The sequence below is a fragment of the Ochotona curzoniae genome, unplaced genomic scaffold, assembly GCF_017591425.1.
Source record: "Ochotona curzoniae isolate NIBS_2020 unplaced genomic scaffold, NIBS_Ocur_1.0 contig_4501, whole genome shotgun sequence".
Classification (NCBI taxonomy): Eukaryota; Metazoa; Chordata; class Mammalia; order Lagomorpha; family Ochotonidae; genus Ochotona; species Ochotona curzoniae.
This window is the reverse complement of record NW_024466307.1, coordinates 14,223,839-14,239,519: the sequence shown is the minus strand read 5'-3', so window position 1 is coordinate 14,239,519 and position 15,681 is coordinate 14,223,839. Positions and strand designations below refer to the sequence as shown.

Here is a 15,681-nt window from a genome sequence, read left to right as displayed (position 1 = left end):
TACATTTAATTACCAAAGCCCTTTATATATTACTTTATATACCCTTATGGGTATATTTGTAAGTCTTTAAACTGAGTTATATTTATAATTGTCAACTGATGACAATTTTATAATGCATTTTGTGATGATCACTGACTATTCAAATATGTAGTGTTTCATAAACTTATTATTCTAACCACATTAACATTCAGATATTGTGCATAGATTGATAAGAGAAAGCAGTTTCAAATGAGAATTATTTTTCCTGTGTTTCTTTTTTTTTTTTAAGGGAGAAAATGTCTTTTGTAAAAGGAACCACAAAGAAAGAGATGATTTCCCAGTTTCACTGCTCAGCTGCCGAAGGAAACATGGCCAAATTGGCAGGGATGCTCAGCCATTCTCCGTCTCTTCTCAACGAAACGTCGGAAAATGGCTGGACCGCTCTGATGTACGCTGCCAGGAATGGGCACCCTGACGTTGTCCAGTTCCTGCTTGACCAAGGGTAAACGTTTTGCTTGCAAAGGTTTAATTCTCTGGAAAACACGTCCTTTTAAATCTTTGTTGTAGCTGTCTTTGTATCAGTAGGCTAGTGAATAATTCACAGATGAGCTTATTATTAAAAATGCACCACAATTTCTAACTAAAACTTTCTTCTTAAGTCAAGGAATTAGCCCTTTATAAATAGTAAGTAAGGGAAATTTATGGGGGGTTTAATCTTTTCCTCTCAAATGTAAGATGTGAGTCAGTGTGATTCAGTGTGACTACCATGGACTTCTGTGCTTTAGAATCTTCTCATGACACAGAAAGCCCTAGTATTTCGGGACTAGTGTTGTGATATACTGGGTAAAGCTGCCACCTGTGCTGTGGCATCCCCTGAGGGTGCTAGTTCAAGTCCTAGCTGCTCTACTTCCAGTCCAGCTCTCCATTGATGGCCTGGGAAAAGCAACCAAGAAGAGTCCGAGTGCCAGAGCATCTGTACCTACGTGCAAGACCCAGATAAAGGTTGTCTTTAGCCTGGCTGCGCGCTGGAAAGTCATACAGAGGGTAGAAGATACCTTTCTCTCTGTGTCTCTCCTCTCTCTCTAATCTTGACTTTGAAATAAGTAAGTAAATCTTAAAAAGGAAAAAAAAAACCACTACCTTTGATTTTCTAGGTAACCATCCAAAAAAAAAATTCAAATGCACTGTTTTTAATGTTTAAGCATTTATAATTATTAAGTAGTTCTTTTAAACTTATAGTAGTAAAAGTATCAACCAAAAGGTAAAAATAAAATCTTAAGTGATCGATGAGTCATTAAGCCATAATCTTTTTCTGGGACTATTTTATTGAAATAGTTATAAGTAAAAATCTTTACTTTCTATTTTATTTTTTCCTCCCAATCTTCTCCTGCTGTCTGTAGGTGTGACAGATCAGCTGTGAATAAATCGAGACAGACCGCCCTGGATATTGCTGTGTTTTGGGGTTATAAGCATATAGCTAACTTACTAGCTATAGCTAAAGGTGGGAAGAAGCCTTGGTTCCTAACCAACGAAGTGAAAGATTGTGAAAATTATTTTAGCAGGACACTGCTGGACCGGAAAAGTGAGAAAAGAACTAATGCTGACTGGCTACTAGCTAAAGAAAGCCATCCAGCCACCGTGTATATCCTTTTCTCTGATTTAAATCCCTTGGTCACTCTCGGTGGCAATAAGGAAAGTTCTGAACAACCGGAAGTCAGGCTTTGTCAGCTGAGCTACACAGATGTAAAGGAGTACTTAGCTCAGCCCGAGAAGATCACCTTGATTTTTCTTGGAGTAGAACTTGAGATGAAAACAAAGCTCCCGAATCACTCCGAAGGAGTCCCAGGAGAGGAAGAAGATGGGTTGGTTGCCTGGTTTGCCCTGGGTATAGAGCCTACTGCTGCTGAGGAATTTAAGCAAAGACATGAGAATTGTTACTTTCTTCACCCTCCAATGCCAGCTCTGCTGCAACTGAAAGAAAAAGAAGCTGGTAAGAAATGAGCATGGTTTATTTGTATGGGTGATCATCGGCATCTTAGAAGTGAATTCTAGTTGTCGGTGTCTGCACTTCCAGGAGATGTGTACTTTCCAGTTAACAGTGACATTGCTGTGTCTTCAGTTAGTAACTTCCTAAGGTTCCTGGCCTAGAGATCTGCTATGGTTTTAATCGTTTGAGATTGGTTCCTCCATATGAACCCTTACACATGCAGCTTTGTGCAATCCCATGCACTACACATAGAAGCAAAGACTTTGTTTTGTTTTCTATTGCTGCAGCATTTTTTGCATAGTTAAGATTTAGGATGTATTCTAAACCCAGTTTAAATGTTGATGAATTTGACAAGAGAAGTGTCAGTGGAGTGGAAGGAACCAAGTCCTGTTAGGATATAGGTGGGTAGATTGGGAAGGAATCATTTGTCTGTGTCCACCTGCCGTTAGCTGACATGTTGGGCCCTTCCAGAGACTGCCTTGCACCCTTCCTCCTCAAAATCAGCTGGGGTACATTTTATTCTGCACACGCATGGAGAAATCATCAAGCTTTTTTTATTTTCCTTTTGGAGGTGTATGTAAAAATTTTAAGATCAAAATTACCAGATAAGTGAGGTAGTTAATTTTTTTCTCTAGTAAGGAAACTAAGTCCCTTTAACTCCTTCAGTCTGTAACCGTATGGAGTCACTTCACTTCTTTGACTTTTGATTTCATCTTCTAGAAAATAAGAGTAATAGCAGTAGCCATCTTCCTCCTAAATTGCTCTAATCATTAAATAAGTCTCTCTGTGTGGTACTTGGCATGTGCTGCTTATTAATATACATTTGGTACTCGGTGAGTGTCAGCTTTTCTTCTGGTGACCCTGAGATGATGGAGTACCCAGGAGTAAGCTACCTGCTACAAGGTAATGCAGCAGACTGATGCCTGATGTCACCGGGACTCCAGTGCTAGTCTTGATGTTACTTATTCATATTCCTGCATAATGGTAGTTGTTATTGTATTTCAGAGACTCATAGCCAAATTATGTTAGGGTGAGCAGTTGTGTCAAGCATTAGAAATAAAGAATTTTCTAGTCTTAGGTCTTCAGTTGTAAGGTTTCCGCTAAGCCCATAATAACTCTTTGAACTGCTAGGATATATACTGTATACAGAATTATATATCCTAAGAGTTAATCTGGGCACTTTTTTCATAAACACACTTAAACTGAGACATTATAAATGTGGAATGCTGCATACCACATAGAGTACCCAGCCTAAAACAGGATGCGGACCACACTGGCAGGGGCCAGTGACGGCTGACACACCCCCACGAGGAGTGGAGAAGTTTCCTGCAGTTTTCCAGTAGTAAATGTATTAGGATCCAAGTGCAAGTTGGAAACTGCCTTTGTGACATATTTTTACTTAAATCATTATTTTGAAGCCACTGTACGCTAGAATCATGTATAAACGTGCCTCAAAAATGTTTGAGAAAACTTTTAAATGATAAGTTTATTTTGATGAAAAATTGAAATCCAGGCATAAAAGAATATTCAAAAGATTTATGGAAATACATACTATGGGAAAACTGCATAGATTTCAGTTGTATGCACCAAAGTAAGCTTATCTTTTTTTATTCATTTCATAAACACTTTCAAGTATCCCTCAAACCCAAAATTAAAAATCACAGAAGAGCCAGATGTGATCATGTATGTATAAGAAGGATTTTACTGTAACTGTCTTAACAGTTGTATTTTTTAAGATGAAAGTTGGATCGAATTTTCATTTGTCATCCAAACATTTAGACCCCCCGTGTAAGAAAAATGTCATTAAAATATAAATTAAAACCCTTGAGCATAGCTATTCAGAAGGCAATGTGAATCCATTTTATAGTTTAAGAACATGTTACCCCCACGTTTGTCATATGTGTCACAGAATTCAAATTTGCCATGTTCCCTTGAAGGGGTTGTAGCTCAAGCAAGATCTGTCCTGGCCTGGCACAGTCGTTACAAGTTCTGCCCAACCTGTGGAAATGCAACGAAAATTGAAGGAGGTGGCTATAAAAGAGTGTGCTTAAAGGAAGGCTGTCCCAGTTTCCGTGGCGTTCATAACACTTCCTATCCAAGAGTTGGTAAGCCCCTTTTCCTGAAATCTTGGCGAATTGGACATTCTGGAAAGACGAATTTGTCATGTGCCAACAGCGTTGCCTTTTTATTAAAAGTGTGTCTTATGTAACCGTGTAGACTGCACGCATTAAAGTATTATATACTTTCATAATTTTTAACTAGAAGGCATTACGCATGAGTAAACATTTATGGACTTTCTGTTAATTAGTATGAATTTGGTATCTTGAGATTCCAGAAGCCCTCCAGTCTGGCTCCGCTTTGTAGGGAGATAGAAGAGCCCCCCAAATCCAGTGCTGGTTGCAGTGCCACCAAAGCAGGCTGGCCTGCAGTTAGTTCTCCATGACCACTGCTCACAGCTGGGCCTCCTCACCCTCTGCTATCACTGCTTCCAGTTTGTGCCTTGTTGGAAATCCAGTATGCCATCCTGTGGCAACTGTGTGCGGGGAGCACCAGTGGATGCAGCAGCTTCGCAGGAGGTGTCTGGGGAGTGGAGTGCGGGTCGGTTTTCCCAGCACTAACTTTTGAAGATACTGTCCTTTCTTCCTGGATTAATTCAGTTTACTTGTCAAAAATTAGTTGGATATCAATCTGTGGGTTCATTTCTGTTTTGTTCCACTGATCTTCAGGTCGTTTTTCATGCCAGCACCAGGCTGTGTGGGTGACAACTGTCCCACAAGTACAGCTTGAAGCCTAGTGCTGTGATACTGGCAGCTTTGTTTCTGATATTTAAGACCGCCGTAGCTATTTGGGGTCTCATGGTTCCATATGAATCTTAGTGTTGTTTTTTCAGTATCTGAGAAGAATGCTGCAGTTATTTTGATTGGGATTGCATGGAATCTGTAAATTACTTGTAGTGGTATGGACATTTTGATGATGTTAATTCTGCCAATCCATGAACATGGGAGGTTTTTCTACTGTTTTGGTGTCATCTATGTATTTTTTTAATTGTTTTTTTAAGTTTGTCTTAGAGATTCCTCACATCCTTAGCTACATTTATTCCAAGTTTATTCCAAGGTCGTTATTTCTTTTTTTTAGCTACTCTGATCTTCCAAGTTCTTTCTTAGTTGTGGAATTGTTTGTTTTCTGTGTTCTTTTATATCCTACAACTTCATGAAACTTTCTTAGAAGTTCCAGTAATCTCTTAATGTAGGCACTTCCGGATCCTCAAGGAAATCATGTCACCTACAATCAGGCATGGCTTGAGTTCTTACCTTCTGATTTGTATCCCTTAATTTCTTCTTTCCTTTTCTTTCTTTTTTTCCCTACCTATTAGCTCTGGCTGGAGCCTTCGGGGCTGAATAGCAATGATGAGAGTGGACATACTTGTCTGGTGCTGGGTCTTATTGGAAATAACTCCAAAACTTTTCCCCAACTTTTTTTTTTAACACGGGACTGGCTTGCTGGCTATGGGAATTTCATATATTGCCTTTGTTGGGCTGAATAATGAACCTTTTGTATCCAATTTGCTTAAGCTTTTTATCATGAAAGAATGTTGTATTTTTGGGGGACAGGTGAAGTCAGATATACAGAGAGGAGGAGAGACAGAAAGGAGGATCTTTCATCCATTGATCTGCTCCCCAAGTGGCTGCAGCAGCTGGAGCTGCACTGATCTGAAGCCAGGAGCCCAGAGCTTCTTCCAGGTCTCCCATGCAGGTGCAGGATCCCAAAACCTTCGGCCGTCCTCGACTGCTTTTCCATACCACATGCAGGGAGCTGGATGAGAAGCAGGGCTGCCAGGATAGGAACTGGTGCCCGTATGGGATCTTACCCCATGCAAGACAAGCACTTTAGCCACTAGGACACCGCACTGGGCCCAGATGTTGTACTTTATCAAATGCTTTCTCTACATTTATTGAGATAATCATGTGCTTTTTATTCCACAGTATGCTAATGTAATATATCATATTCCATTCATTGATTTGCATATGTTGAGCCGTCTCCTGTGTACCAGGGACAAATCCTACTTGGTCTGGTTGAATGATCTTTCTGACGTGTATTGTTGGATTTGAATAGCTGGGGGTTTTTTGGGATGATTTTAACACCTATATTCATCATGGATACTGGTCTACAGTTGTCTTTCTCTGTTTTATTATTTTCTGATTTGATGCTGATGAAAGACTTTGGGAAAATTCCCTCCCTTTCACTTGTTTTGAATAGTTTGAGAAGAACTGAAATTAGCTCTTGAGAAGTTTTTGATGGGTTTAAGGAGTGACTCCATCCGGTCCTGGGCCTCTTGGATTTAACAGTGTTTACTTCTGAATCAGCCTTCTTCTTAGCTATTGGTTTGCTCAGGTTCTCTGTGTTGTCCCGGCCCGATTTAAGCAGGTTTTATGTGTCCAGAAATGTATCCATTTCTTCCAGATTTTACAGTTTGTTGACAGGTAGCCCTTACAGTAATTTCTGATGAATCTTTCTTTGTATCTGTGGAATGCACTGCTGTATTTCCTTTTTCATCTCTGATTTTAATGATTTGTGTCTTCTCCCTCCTTTTTTTTCATGTTAGTTGGGCCAGTGGTATATCAGTTTTCTCAATTTTTCCAAAAAATCAGCTCTTCAATTTATTCATATTAGATGTCATTTTTGTGTCCATTTCATTTCTTCCCTTATTTTAATTTTAATCTTGTGGTTATATTCTTTCTCACTTTCCAGCATTTTATCAGTCTTTCATCTTCACATTCTAATACTGAAGTGTGGTCATATTCCTTTGTTCGTGTCTCTCACGTGGCACTGTTTATTTGTAGTCATGCCTACCAGTGCCAGCTTTACTGCTCTGATCGTTTTTATCTTTGAACTCTGCCTTTATGCCTTGGTGGAGCGAACACTCCTTCAAACTTCAGTGAATACCTGGAGGCGTGTCCTCGGTGTAGTTGGCCTGTACTGGTTTGTGCTCAAGTCTGGAGTGTGTCTCCACAGTGACACCCAGATTGGACATGGCAGATCTTGTCTTTTGTCAACACGGGGGAGGAAGTGATCACATCTGATAGTGATGTCCCTGCATGACCTCTCTTTCCAGTGGTCGACACCCATGCTTAGCCCAAAGCGACCAGAACGCCCACCCACACAAGCACATGAACTCTACCAAACACCTCTCTGGTTCTCTCTGTGCCCAGCTCCACATCACTGCACAGTCACTGGATTCTTGCAGTCTTTGTGCAGGAGACTCCCACAGCCACTGGGTGCTGAAGCAATCCTCAGCCACAAAAGTCTGCTCCAACTACAGAGGGTACCAGTGTTTCCTGCTCCGGCTATTTCTGGGTGCCCAGCCTTAGGACCTCCCTCTGCTGTGCCTCACAGGGTTTCTGGAGTGATGGATGAGTGATCATGCCACCCCGTCAGGCTAGTAACCCCAACTTGAAGTCAGGAAGGGATTCGGAGTGCTCCTTGTGACAGAAGCCTCATTGTGTGCTTCTGCACAAAATCCCATGTATTCCCCAGCTGCGGCAGCCACAGCGCTGCGCCGCACTCAGAACGGCAACCTCCGTCCACCAGTGTGGGCACCGTGTAGGGGAATGGCAGAAAGGAGTGTGTGCTTGCCGCACAGCAGTGCGCACGGATCTTCTCCTCACTCTGGCACCCGGACACTGAGGCTGTGTGATCCGTGAAATTGATTCTGTGTCGGCCAGTGCCCCTGGCGGCTCTTGCCATGTTGAGCACGCCAGCCTCCTCCACAGTCAGTAATGCTGCGACTCCTTCAAGTGGTGAACTGTGGCCCCGGCTGGCCACTCTCACAGAGCCAAACTCAGGCACACTTCCAAGAGCTGTCCTCCTACCCATGGAGCTCCTATTGGTTTCCTTCCTCACCAGAAATTTCTGTGTACTCAGCCCTTCCTTCATTCTCTGCAGATAAGCATGTTTATGCTGCTGGGTACCACCAAACTCACACACACACGCACGCACACACACACACACACACACACAAAATAATAATTTTGTATTTTCTTATAAACCTAGCCATAGCGTCATACCAGCCTTTCAAAAAAGTTTTAAGGGATGAGGTGGAAAGGAGAGGAACATGCATTGTGTTTACCAAAGTAAAATCTTAATTTTGCTCTGTCCTTGTAATATCTGTTTTTAAATTAACACATGAAAGGTGGTGAGCATTGAGCCTAATGGTTAAGTTGCCCATGCCTATATCCCAGCATGGGTTTGGTTCTCACTCCAGCTCGTGATGGCAGCATAGACCCTGAAGGGCAGCTGTGATGGCCCAGCTGAGAAAGTTCCTATCCATGAAAGTCTGGAATGCGACCCAGGCTCTGGTTTTATTTAGCGTTGCAGGCATTGGGGAAGTGAATCAAGCACACATGTGTGCATTCTCTTTCTTCCTGTCTCTCTCATAAATACAAATATGTTTTATAGAAACAAACTGTAACTACAGAATAAATGTTACCACTAAAATTGAGCAAAGTGTTGTGGGGACTGTGATCTTAAGTTGATCTTCCACGTGGGATGCTTGAATGCCGTATCTGCGTGCCAGTTTAAATCCCAGCACTTCTGCTTGCTACTGAACATTCCTGCTGATTCGCCCTGGGAGTCAGCCAATGATGGCCAAGTTGGCTTTGATCTCTGTCACCCACGTTGGAAACGCTGCTGAAGTTCTGTGTTCTTGATTCTGTCTGGCACAGGGCTAGCTATTGCCAGCATTTGGACAGTTCTCTCTCTTTGACTGAAGAGTTCTCTCTCTCTCCCTCTGTGTGTGTGTGTGTGTGTGTGTGTGTGTGTGTGTGTGTGTGTGTGTGTCTCCACCAAGTAGATGTACCTAAGTTTTTGAGTACTGTAACGTATTGAGCAAACGTGGCAGACATTTGGCCCCGCAGTTTGGCCACTGGTTCAGATGCCTGCATCCCATTTCAGGATACCTGGGGGTTCAATTCCCACTTCCAAGTCCCAGTTCCTTCTGCCTGGTTTTGCACCCCTGTTCAGGCAGTGATGATGGCCCAAGTGGTTAAATTCCTGCCAGCCCCAAGGGAGAGGGGGCTTGAGTTCCTGGACGAGGCCTCCTGCCATTCCACACACATCTGGGAAGCTAACCAGCAGAGGAGACTGTGAGTAATCAAAAGAGAACAGCAGGGGCCATCCGTTAGCTTGCCGACAGCATCCTTGCCATCTTCCCGAGCTGCAGTGCCATCAGCTCTAACAGGGCAGAAAGAGAACTCCCCACTAGCCTGAGAAGAGTCTGACTCCTGCAGCAGCTCCAGGCAGTGCGGCTGTACCATGAGCCTGACTTAGTATTCCTGTCACTCCAGTTCACATGTTTTCTTCTCTACAGATCCAGTCGTAATCATGCAAGTGATTCATCCAGATGGGACCAGATGCCTTCTAGGCCGGCAGAAAAGATTTCCCCCAGGCATGTTCTCTTGCCTGGCTGGATTTATTGAACCTGGTAAGTCTTTCACTCAGAATTTTTATAATACTGTTCATCTGACTTATAGTTTCCAGTTAATCACTTTAGGTAGTGTTTGAGAAATCTCAGATAAATTGCCATTTAATGAAGCTGGATTGGGGCAGGTGTTTTGCCTAGTGGTTCGGTTACCTGTGATGATAGCCATCCCATATCAGAGTCTCTAGCTTCAAGTCTCTGCTCAGCAGCTTGTTTCAGCTGCCTACAAATAGCACATCCTGAGAGGCAGCAGGTGCTCTTTGGGAGATGGGTGGTTGGGTCCCTGGTTGATTTGCTAACCGCTGCATCAGCCTGGCCCAGCCCCAGCTACAGCAGGAAATGGAGAAGCGACCCAGTGGACTGTTTGCCTCTGCTTTTAAATAAAGAAAACATTCTAAACATGACATTATTGCACTGTCTTAAGATATTTGAAACACGATATAATTTTAGTGGTATAGTTTGAACATAACTGATTTTCACCGGTATTAATTTTTTTCCCTTCTATTAAGCATTCAGTATTTGCACTTTTCTGTATTTCTCTTGGTTGAGGTATCTGAATGACTTATAACTTGCTTCCTTCTATAATAGACTCCACTATTGCCTCTTCAAAGAGGTCTGATGTCATTGCCCTAAATATGTGGGTTATATATATGCTATATTCACGACCCCTTTTGTCTTGCCTGATGTTTCCCTGTAGCACACATCACCAGCTTCTATGGCATGAATGTACGTGTTTATTAATATCTTCACTGCCTTCCCTTAGAAGACTGGAAGCCCCATAGAGCAGGGACATTGTCATTGTCAAGTCAGCAGTTTAGAACAGATGTCTGTCATTGGTAGTAGTTTGATAAGCATCAAGAGAATATGTGATTGAGAATATCTGATTACGAAAGATTTAATCTCCCCTTGTAATAGTTATCACTGAATATAAAGGGTTTTCAGGAAGCTTGGGTGAAGTGCCTGGTGCCCACCCCCCATGTGGCAGATGCTCATGTCATCGCAGGCTGGGAGGTGGGTGCCCGCCTCTACCAGCTGCTGTCATTTGCAGAGTGAACCCAAGATGGAAGATCTTTCTCTGCTTCATTGCCTTTCAAATAAAATTTAAAAATTAGCATTTCATGGAAAATGCATATTACAAGAATATTTCAAAAACTTTTGTACCAGAGTATTTTTAATTCCATTTCCCCTGAACTTTGCGAGGTACTCAGTTATTTTCTTTGGATGAATATTAGTTTATGATCTTTGTGTAGAAAGTTTATCAATCAGAAATGGACAGTTATGTTTGCAGCATGTTTCATTGTATTGTATTTGCCAGATTACTTGTAAACTTTCATATCTGTTTTACTGAAAAATTATTTCCTCTAGTCTTTCCTAAATTTCAGCCATCAGGCATATAAGGAAAACTTACTTAAGGGCATGAATCTGTGCCTAGCTTGATTTGAATTTTACGCATTAAAACATCTCATTAAGAGCACATTCGTATATACCACTGTATGATAGCTGAGAAATGGCCCTCTAGAGGAAGCAATTACTTTGAAGGAAAAAGTATTCAGTATCATCTTCTATCATGGTTAAACCATAGTTAAAAATTATGTACCATAATTGTTTGAAAAGAATGTACCATAGTTATTTGACACAATAATAAAAAATGGTTTCAATATTTTAATGTGAAAAAGGCTAAACATTTGTAAAAGCCATGTGCTGACAATTTATAGTATTAGTGATAAGAATTTATACTATTTGAATAAAATAATATAGTAATTGGATCAAAAACATCCAAAATATGTACAAACTATTTAGCTGCTAGTGATAGTTGGAAAAGTAGTAGAAAGTTGGAAAGCAGTAGATATTTGAATTGTTTTAAAGCTCAACAAATTTGGACCTCAATGGAATGAAGAATTTCTTGTTAGAATTTTGATATTCTGTATACGGTTATGTACTGAAAAAATACATGTTTTTCTCAATTCCAGTCTAGTTTTAGACTTCTGGTTTCTGATGAAAAAGAATTGGGTTTCTATCCAAAGTGATTTCCAAATGTTTGAACCCTTTGGAGCATAAAATGTCCAGGGCATGTTCATCCACAGCTTGTTCTTTTGCCCCATTTGATTAGGGGAGACAATAGAGGATGCTGTTCGGAGAGAAGTAGAAGAGGAGAGTGGGATCAAAGTTGGCCATGTTCAGTATGTCTCTTGTCAGCCATGGCCGATGCCCTCCTCCTTAATGATTGGTTGCTTAGCTGTGGCAGTGTCTACAGAAATTAAAGTTGACAAGAATGAAATAGAGGATGCCCGCTGGTTCACTAGAGAACAGGTAAAGTTCAATTTAATTTCCTTCTACTATTGATTGTTCCCTGACTGTATTGGTTTCTGCATGCAGCAAGGATTTTCAGGAGTTGACTGAATGGCTACAGCCCTCTCATTATGCGTGGATTCCAGTATAATCGGCAATTGATATAGGAAGAGTAGGTATTCAGTAGTGGGTTCTGTATTAACTCAGTCTGTGAAATTCATCCAGCACTAATGATTCCGTGTCATTTCAAATTACAGAGACCCTTCCTTCAAAGCGATGATGTCTTTTGGTGGACTGAAAAAAGGATAAACAGTAGTTCAGAAATGAGAATTTTATCTTACCTTCAACTCCACCAAGCAGAAATTAAGTTATTGTTTTGGAATTTTTAAAAGGGAAATCTGCTCTAAAAATTGACTTTGAAGTTAAATATAAAACATATCTTTTGCTTCTTTTGACCCCATTTTCATAAGGAAGTAGGCTCTCTGAGACATGATATTCAAACACTCAGTGAAGTAAAGCATCGTACTAAATTTTGCATGTTGACTGTATATGTTATAACTTTTTACTATTATTCACTACGGATGTCATTGTGCTTTGGGTTGTATAAACATGACAGTAAAATTTACACATGGCTAACTCTGCAGTTCTAATGCATTTCATTATGGTATATTTTAGGTGGTGGACGTCCTGACCAAAGGGAAGCAGCAGGCATTCTTTGTGCCACCAAGTCGAGCCATTGCACACCAGTTAATCAAGCACTGGGTTGGAATGAGCCCCAGTCTGTAAACAGATAATCAGACTTTGCGTGCTCTCTGACACCTAAAACCATGTATTCAATAAGCAGGATTAGAAGTAGTGCTCTAAGAGCATCATAACATGGAAGATCATGCTGGGGTTATCCAAATATTTGTAAAGATCTTATCCTCAGAAGTCTTTATCATTTTTTAAAATCATGGTCACAGTTTGTTAAATCTGATGTGAGCCTTAGTTGTGCCTCACACTTTCATCTCATTAACCATGTTTCCAGTAATAGATACTGTTGCAGTGAAGAAGTATATGGTAAAAATATGAATCAGTCTCAATTTATAATTCCTCTTATTGGATCAATTGATCATCAAAGTTCCTCATTTGAGAAGCAAGACAAAGTAACTTTAATGAATTGCAAATGTTAATTGATTTCTAGTCTTCTCACAACCACGCGGTTCCCTTAAGTTATCAGTTTTTTTTTTAAGTTATCAGATTTTTACTCATCTTCCCATTGCCATCCTTAACTCGCTGTGATACTGCTCATGCGTGGCCGCTATTGTCATTGGATTGGTGTTTTAACAATGAATGCGACTGGTGCTCTCTCAACACCATTCCCTCATGGAAGGAGAGCTGGGCGTGCGAAATTAGTGACTGTTGTGTGTTTACTCAGACCTCTAGTTCGTATGACAAATCAGGATTGTTTGCTTCTCACTGTAGCTGTACGTATTTAAGAACAAGTCTCCACTAAGGTCAGATGTTAAACGAAACCCAATTGTATTGATACATTCAGTGCAGTCCACTGACGTTTCGTTTTGTGGTGATACCTGCAGCTGTGTTAGCAAAAAAAAAAAAATCACATCATCTTTACCATCAATATTTATTATACATCTCACATTAGCCTTATTTCAATACGTTCTAAGATGCCTTGATAAAATAATTATATCTTGCAGCTAAATCAGAAAGATTTGCATGAAAGGAAATGACAGATGTTCAATAGTTTTACACCAAAGAATCTTATATTTTATAAAGCTATTTTGAAATTGTTTTAAAAGGTAGTTTATAAATGGACTAACATATAAAATGTGGCACTTTACTTTTATATACAGGGACTGGAAAAGACCTGTGAGACAATATGTCTAATTTGTTATCATTATTTTATAGACAAGGAAAAGGAAATCTATAGGGCAAATTCAATTATTTGATGGAAGTGATACAATTAATCAATTACAACAATCTCTATTGGATAACCCATTGTAGGGGTCCACCTGTGTTAGCAAATAGAAGCTATTGCAAAAAATTTTTTAAAAATTTAAAAAGGGATGACAATAATAAAATTTGCTGACCAAGCATTATTAATTAATATACTATATTTAAACATATTAAACTTTCTCTTATATATTTTTATTTGACTAATAAACAATGACCTTTTTAGTAATTGATGAGGAATAATGAAATCAGCAATTCAAGTTAAGACTTAACACTGGAATTTAGATATGAAATCAAATTTGAACTACGGAAGTGCATGGAAAATGATTAACTGTAATGATTTTAGGTTCAGCTTTATTCTAAATGTACTTTCAATATTTGCAGTCTCTAAGATTGTTAAGTTTTACGTTTCCATGTTGTTTGAAAAGCAAAGTAAACTAAAGTATCAGCAGAGGTATAAATTTAGTTTGCATATTTAATCCCATACTCAGGGAAAATCTATGTAAATAAATTACTGCGTGAATAATTATTCTTAAATTTCTAACCTCTAAGAGGTGAATAGCTACATGTACATAGAAGAATAGTCAAATGAAAGAAGGTAGAGGTATTCTACTATGAGTATAATCTAATGGAAATGAATATAACATTGCATTAAAATATTTATCAGTTTTGTTTGTGCATTGTGTGTTTTTTAAGGTTTTGAAAATTGCCTTTGACAAATAGATGAAATCAGATTTCAATCATTATTCCCTAATGCTGGGTTTGTGAGCCCTGGGAGTAGGGGTTCCAGTGGGGTCTGGGTACCTGGCCTGAGTCCTTGGGCCTGCTTGCATGGTAGATGCTGAGTTCATGAGCCCCAGGGATGGGGGGGGGGTGTCCAGTGTGGCTTAGGTCTCCTGGCCAGTGTCCTTGGGCCCACCTGCGAGAATATGTCCTCAGTGGAAAAGGAGGAGTAGTGGATGGCAGACACTGGTGCACATGAGGAATATGGCAGCCCACTGGGTACCATAGCAGAGGAAGGGAAACAAAACAAATGGGACAACTACCTCAGCCAAATGATGACAACAAACCTCTGGGTGAATGGAGACTAAAGGTCGACTATGTCAAATAGTGGGCAGTGGGGGGGACTTCCTCCTCCCTGGGTGGGTGAAACCAACAGCATTTCAGAACTACCAAACCACTTGAGCAGAACCCTCAAAGCATGCACCCATTGGGGCTCTGGGTTGGTATCGGGTGGCAGTTCCCCATCCCAGGGTACTGGGCCATTTGGGAAGCTGGGTATGGCTTCTCCCCTTATCTCTCTCCTTCCCCCAGAAACAGGAAGAAACAGAAAATTTAAAAACAATGATCACACCCATTTTCCCCTTAACCCTCGATCCTTTCCACCGTGATCAACTATAAACATCATCAAAAATGAAGATATTTTTTAAGAAAGTAATTATGTTAGAAAAGCTATGTTTCAAATTTTACATAATTGGGAAACCTCAAGCTTTGATTAGAATCTTAAATTTTATAGTTGTAGTCAAAAACACATGCGCAAATATTTGTAATTACACACATATATTCAATAATTGTTGATCTTCAGATTTAAATTTATGTATATACAGTACAATGTGTATTCTAAACACTTGTTTAATATTGCCAGTCATTGACTTTATTGAAATATTCATCGTTTTTTTGTTCATGAAGAATTAGAGGCCTACATATTTCACTTAGCTAGAAAAATTAGTTTTTATTCAATTAGGGATCTGAGTGAAGATAGAAGAATGGAGGGACAGGAGAGTTTAACATTAAAGGGGAAAATTAAGGTTTTTTTAAGAAGCCAAATTACTTCATTAAATCTCACCTAATGTAACAGTAAACTGACAGCTAACTATTCCTAGAACTGTCTTGTATACACAGCAAAATATCAGGTGCAAACATTATGCAAAACCAATGCATTAATTATTAAAATAGAATTTCCATAGTGCACTGAGAATTAGCTCCTCGTTTCTAA

The 15,681-nt window shown here is 40.0% G+C and overlaps 1 protein-coding gene across 3 annotated transcripts; it reads left to right on the top strand.

The window, feature by feature from the left end:
* The first annotated feature begins 205 nt into the window (after positions 1-205).
* NUDT12 (nudix hydrolase 12) lies at positions 206-14,351 on the top strand. 3 transcript variants are annotated; one of them, XM_040986128.1, is made up of 6 exons: positions 206-427; positions 1,380-1,969; positions 3,904-4,071; positions 9,333-9,446; positions 11,554-11,753; positions 12,408-14,351. In XM_040986128.1, exons 1-6 carry the CDS (start codon positions 276-278, stop codon positions 12,516-12,518), a joined length of 1,335 nt encoding a protein of 444 aa, XP_040842062.1. In that variant the 5' UTR covers positions 206-275; the 3' UTR covers positions 12,519-14,351. The 3 variants fall into 3 exon arrangements, with proteins under 3 accessions (XP_040842062.1, XP_040842063.1, XP_040842061.1); XM_040986129.1 differs by having other exon boundaries at positions 206-481; positions 1,380-1,480; XM_040986127.1 differs by having other exon boundaries at positions 206-481.
* The last annotated feature ends 1,330 nt before the right edge of the window (positions 14,352-15,681 follow it).

Bases quoted from the DNA above. Each gene is read 5' to 3' on its own strand.
- NUDT12 (XM_040986127.1), top strand. From the start codon at position 276: ATGTCTTTTGTAAAAGGAACCACAAAGAAAGAGATGATTTCCCAGTTT. The intron at 4,072-9,332 runs GTAAGCCCCTTT...TCTTCTCTACAG, and splicing joins CACTTCCTATCCAAGAGTTG to ATCCAGTCGTAATCATGCAA. The intron at 9,447-11,553 runs GTAAGTCTTTCA...CCATTTGATTAG, and splicing joins GGCTGGATTTATTGAACCTG to GGGAGACAATAGAGGATGCT.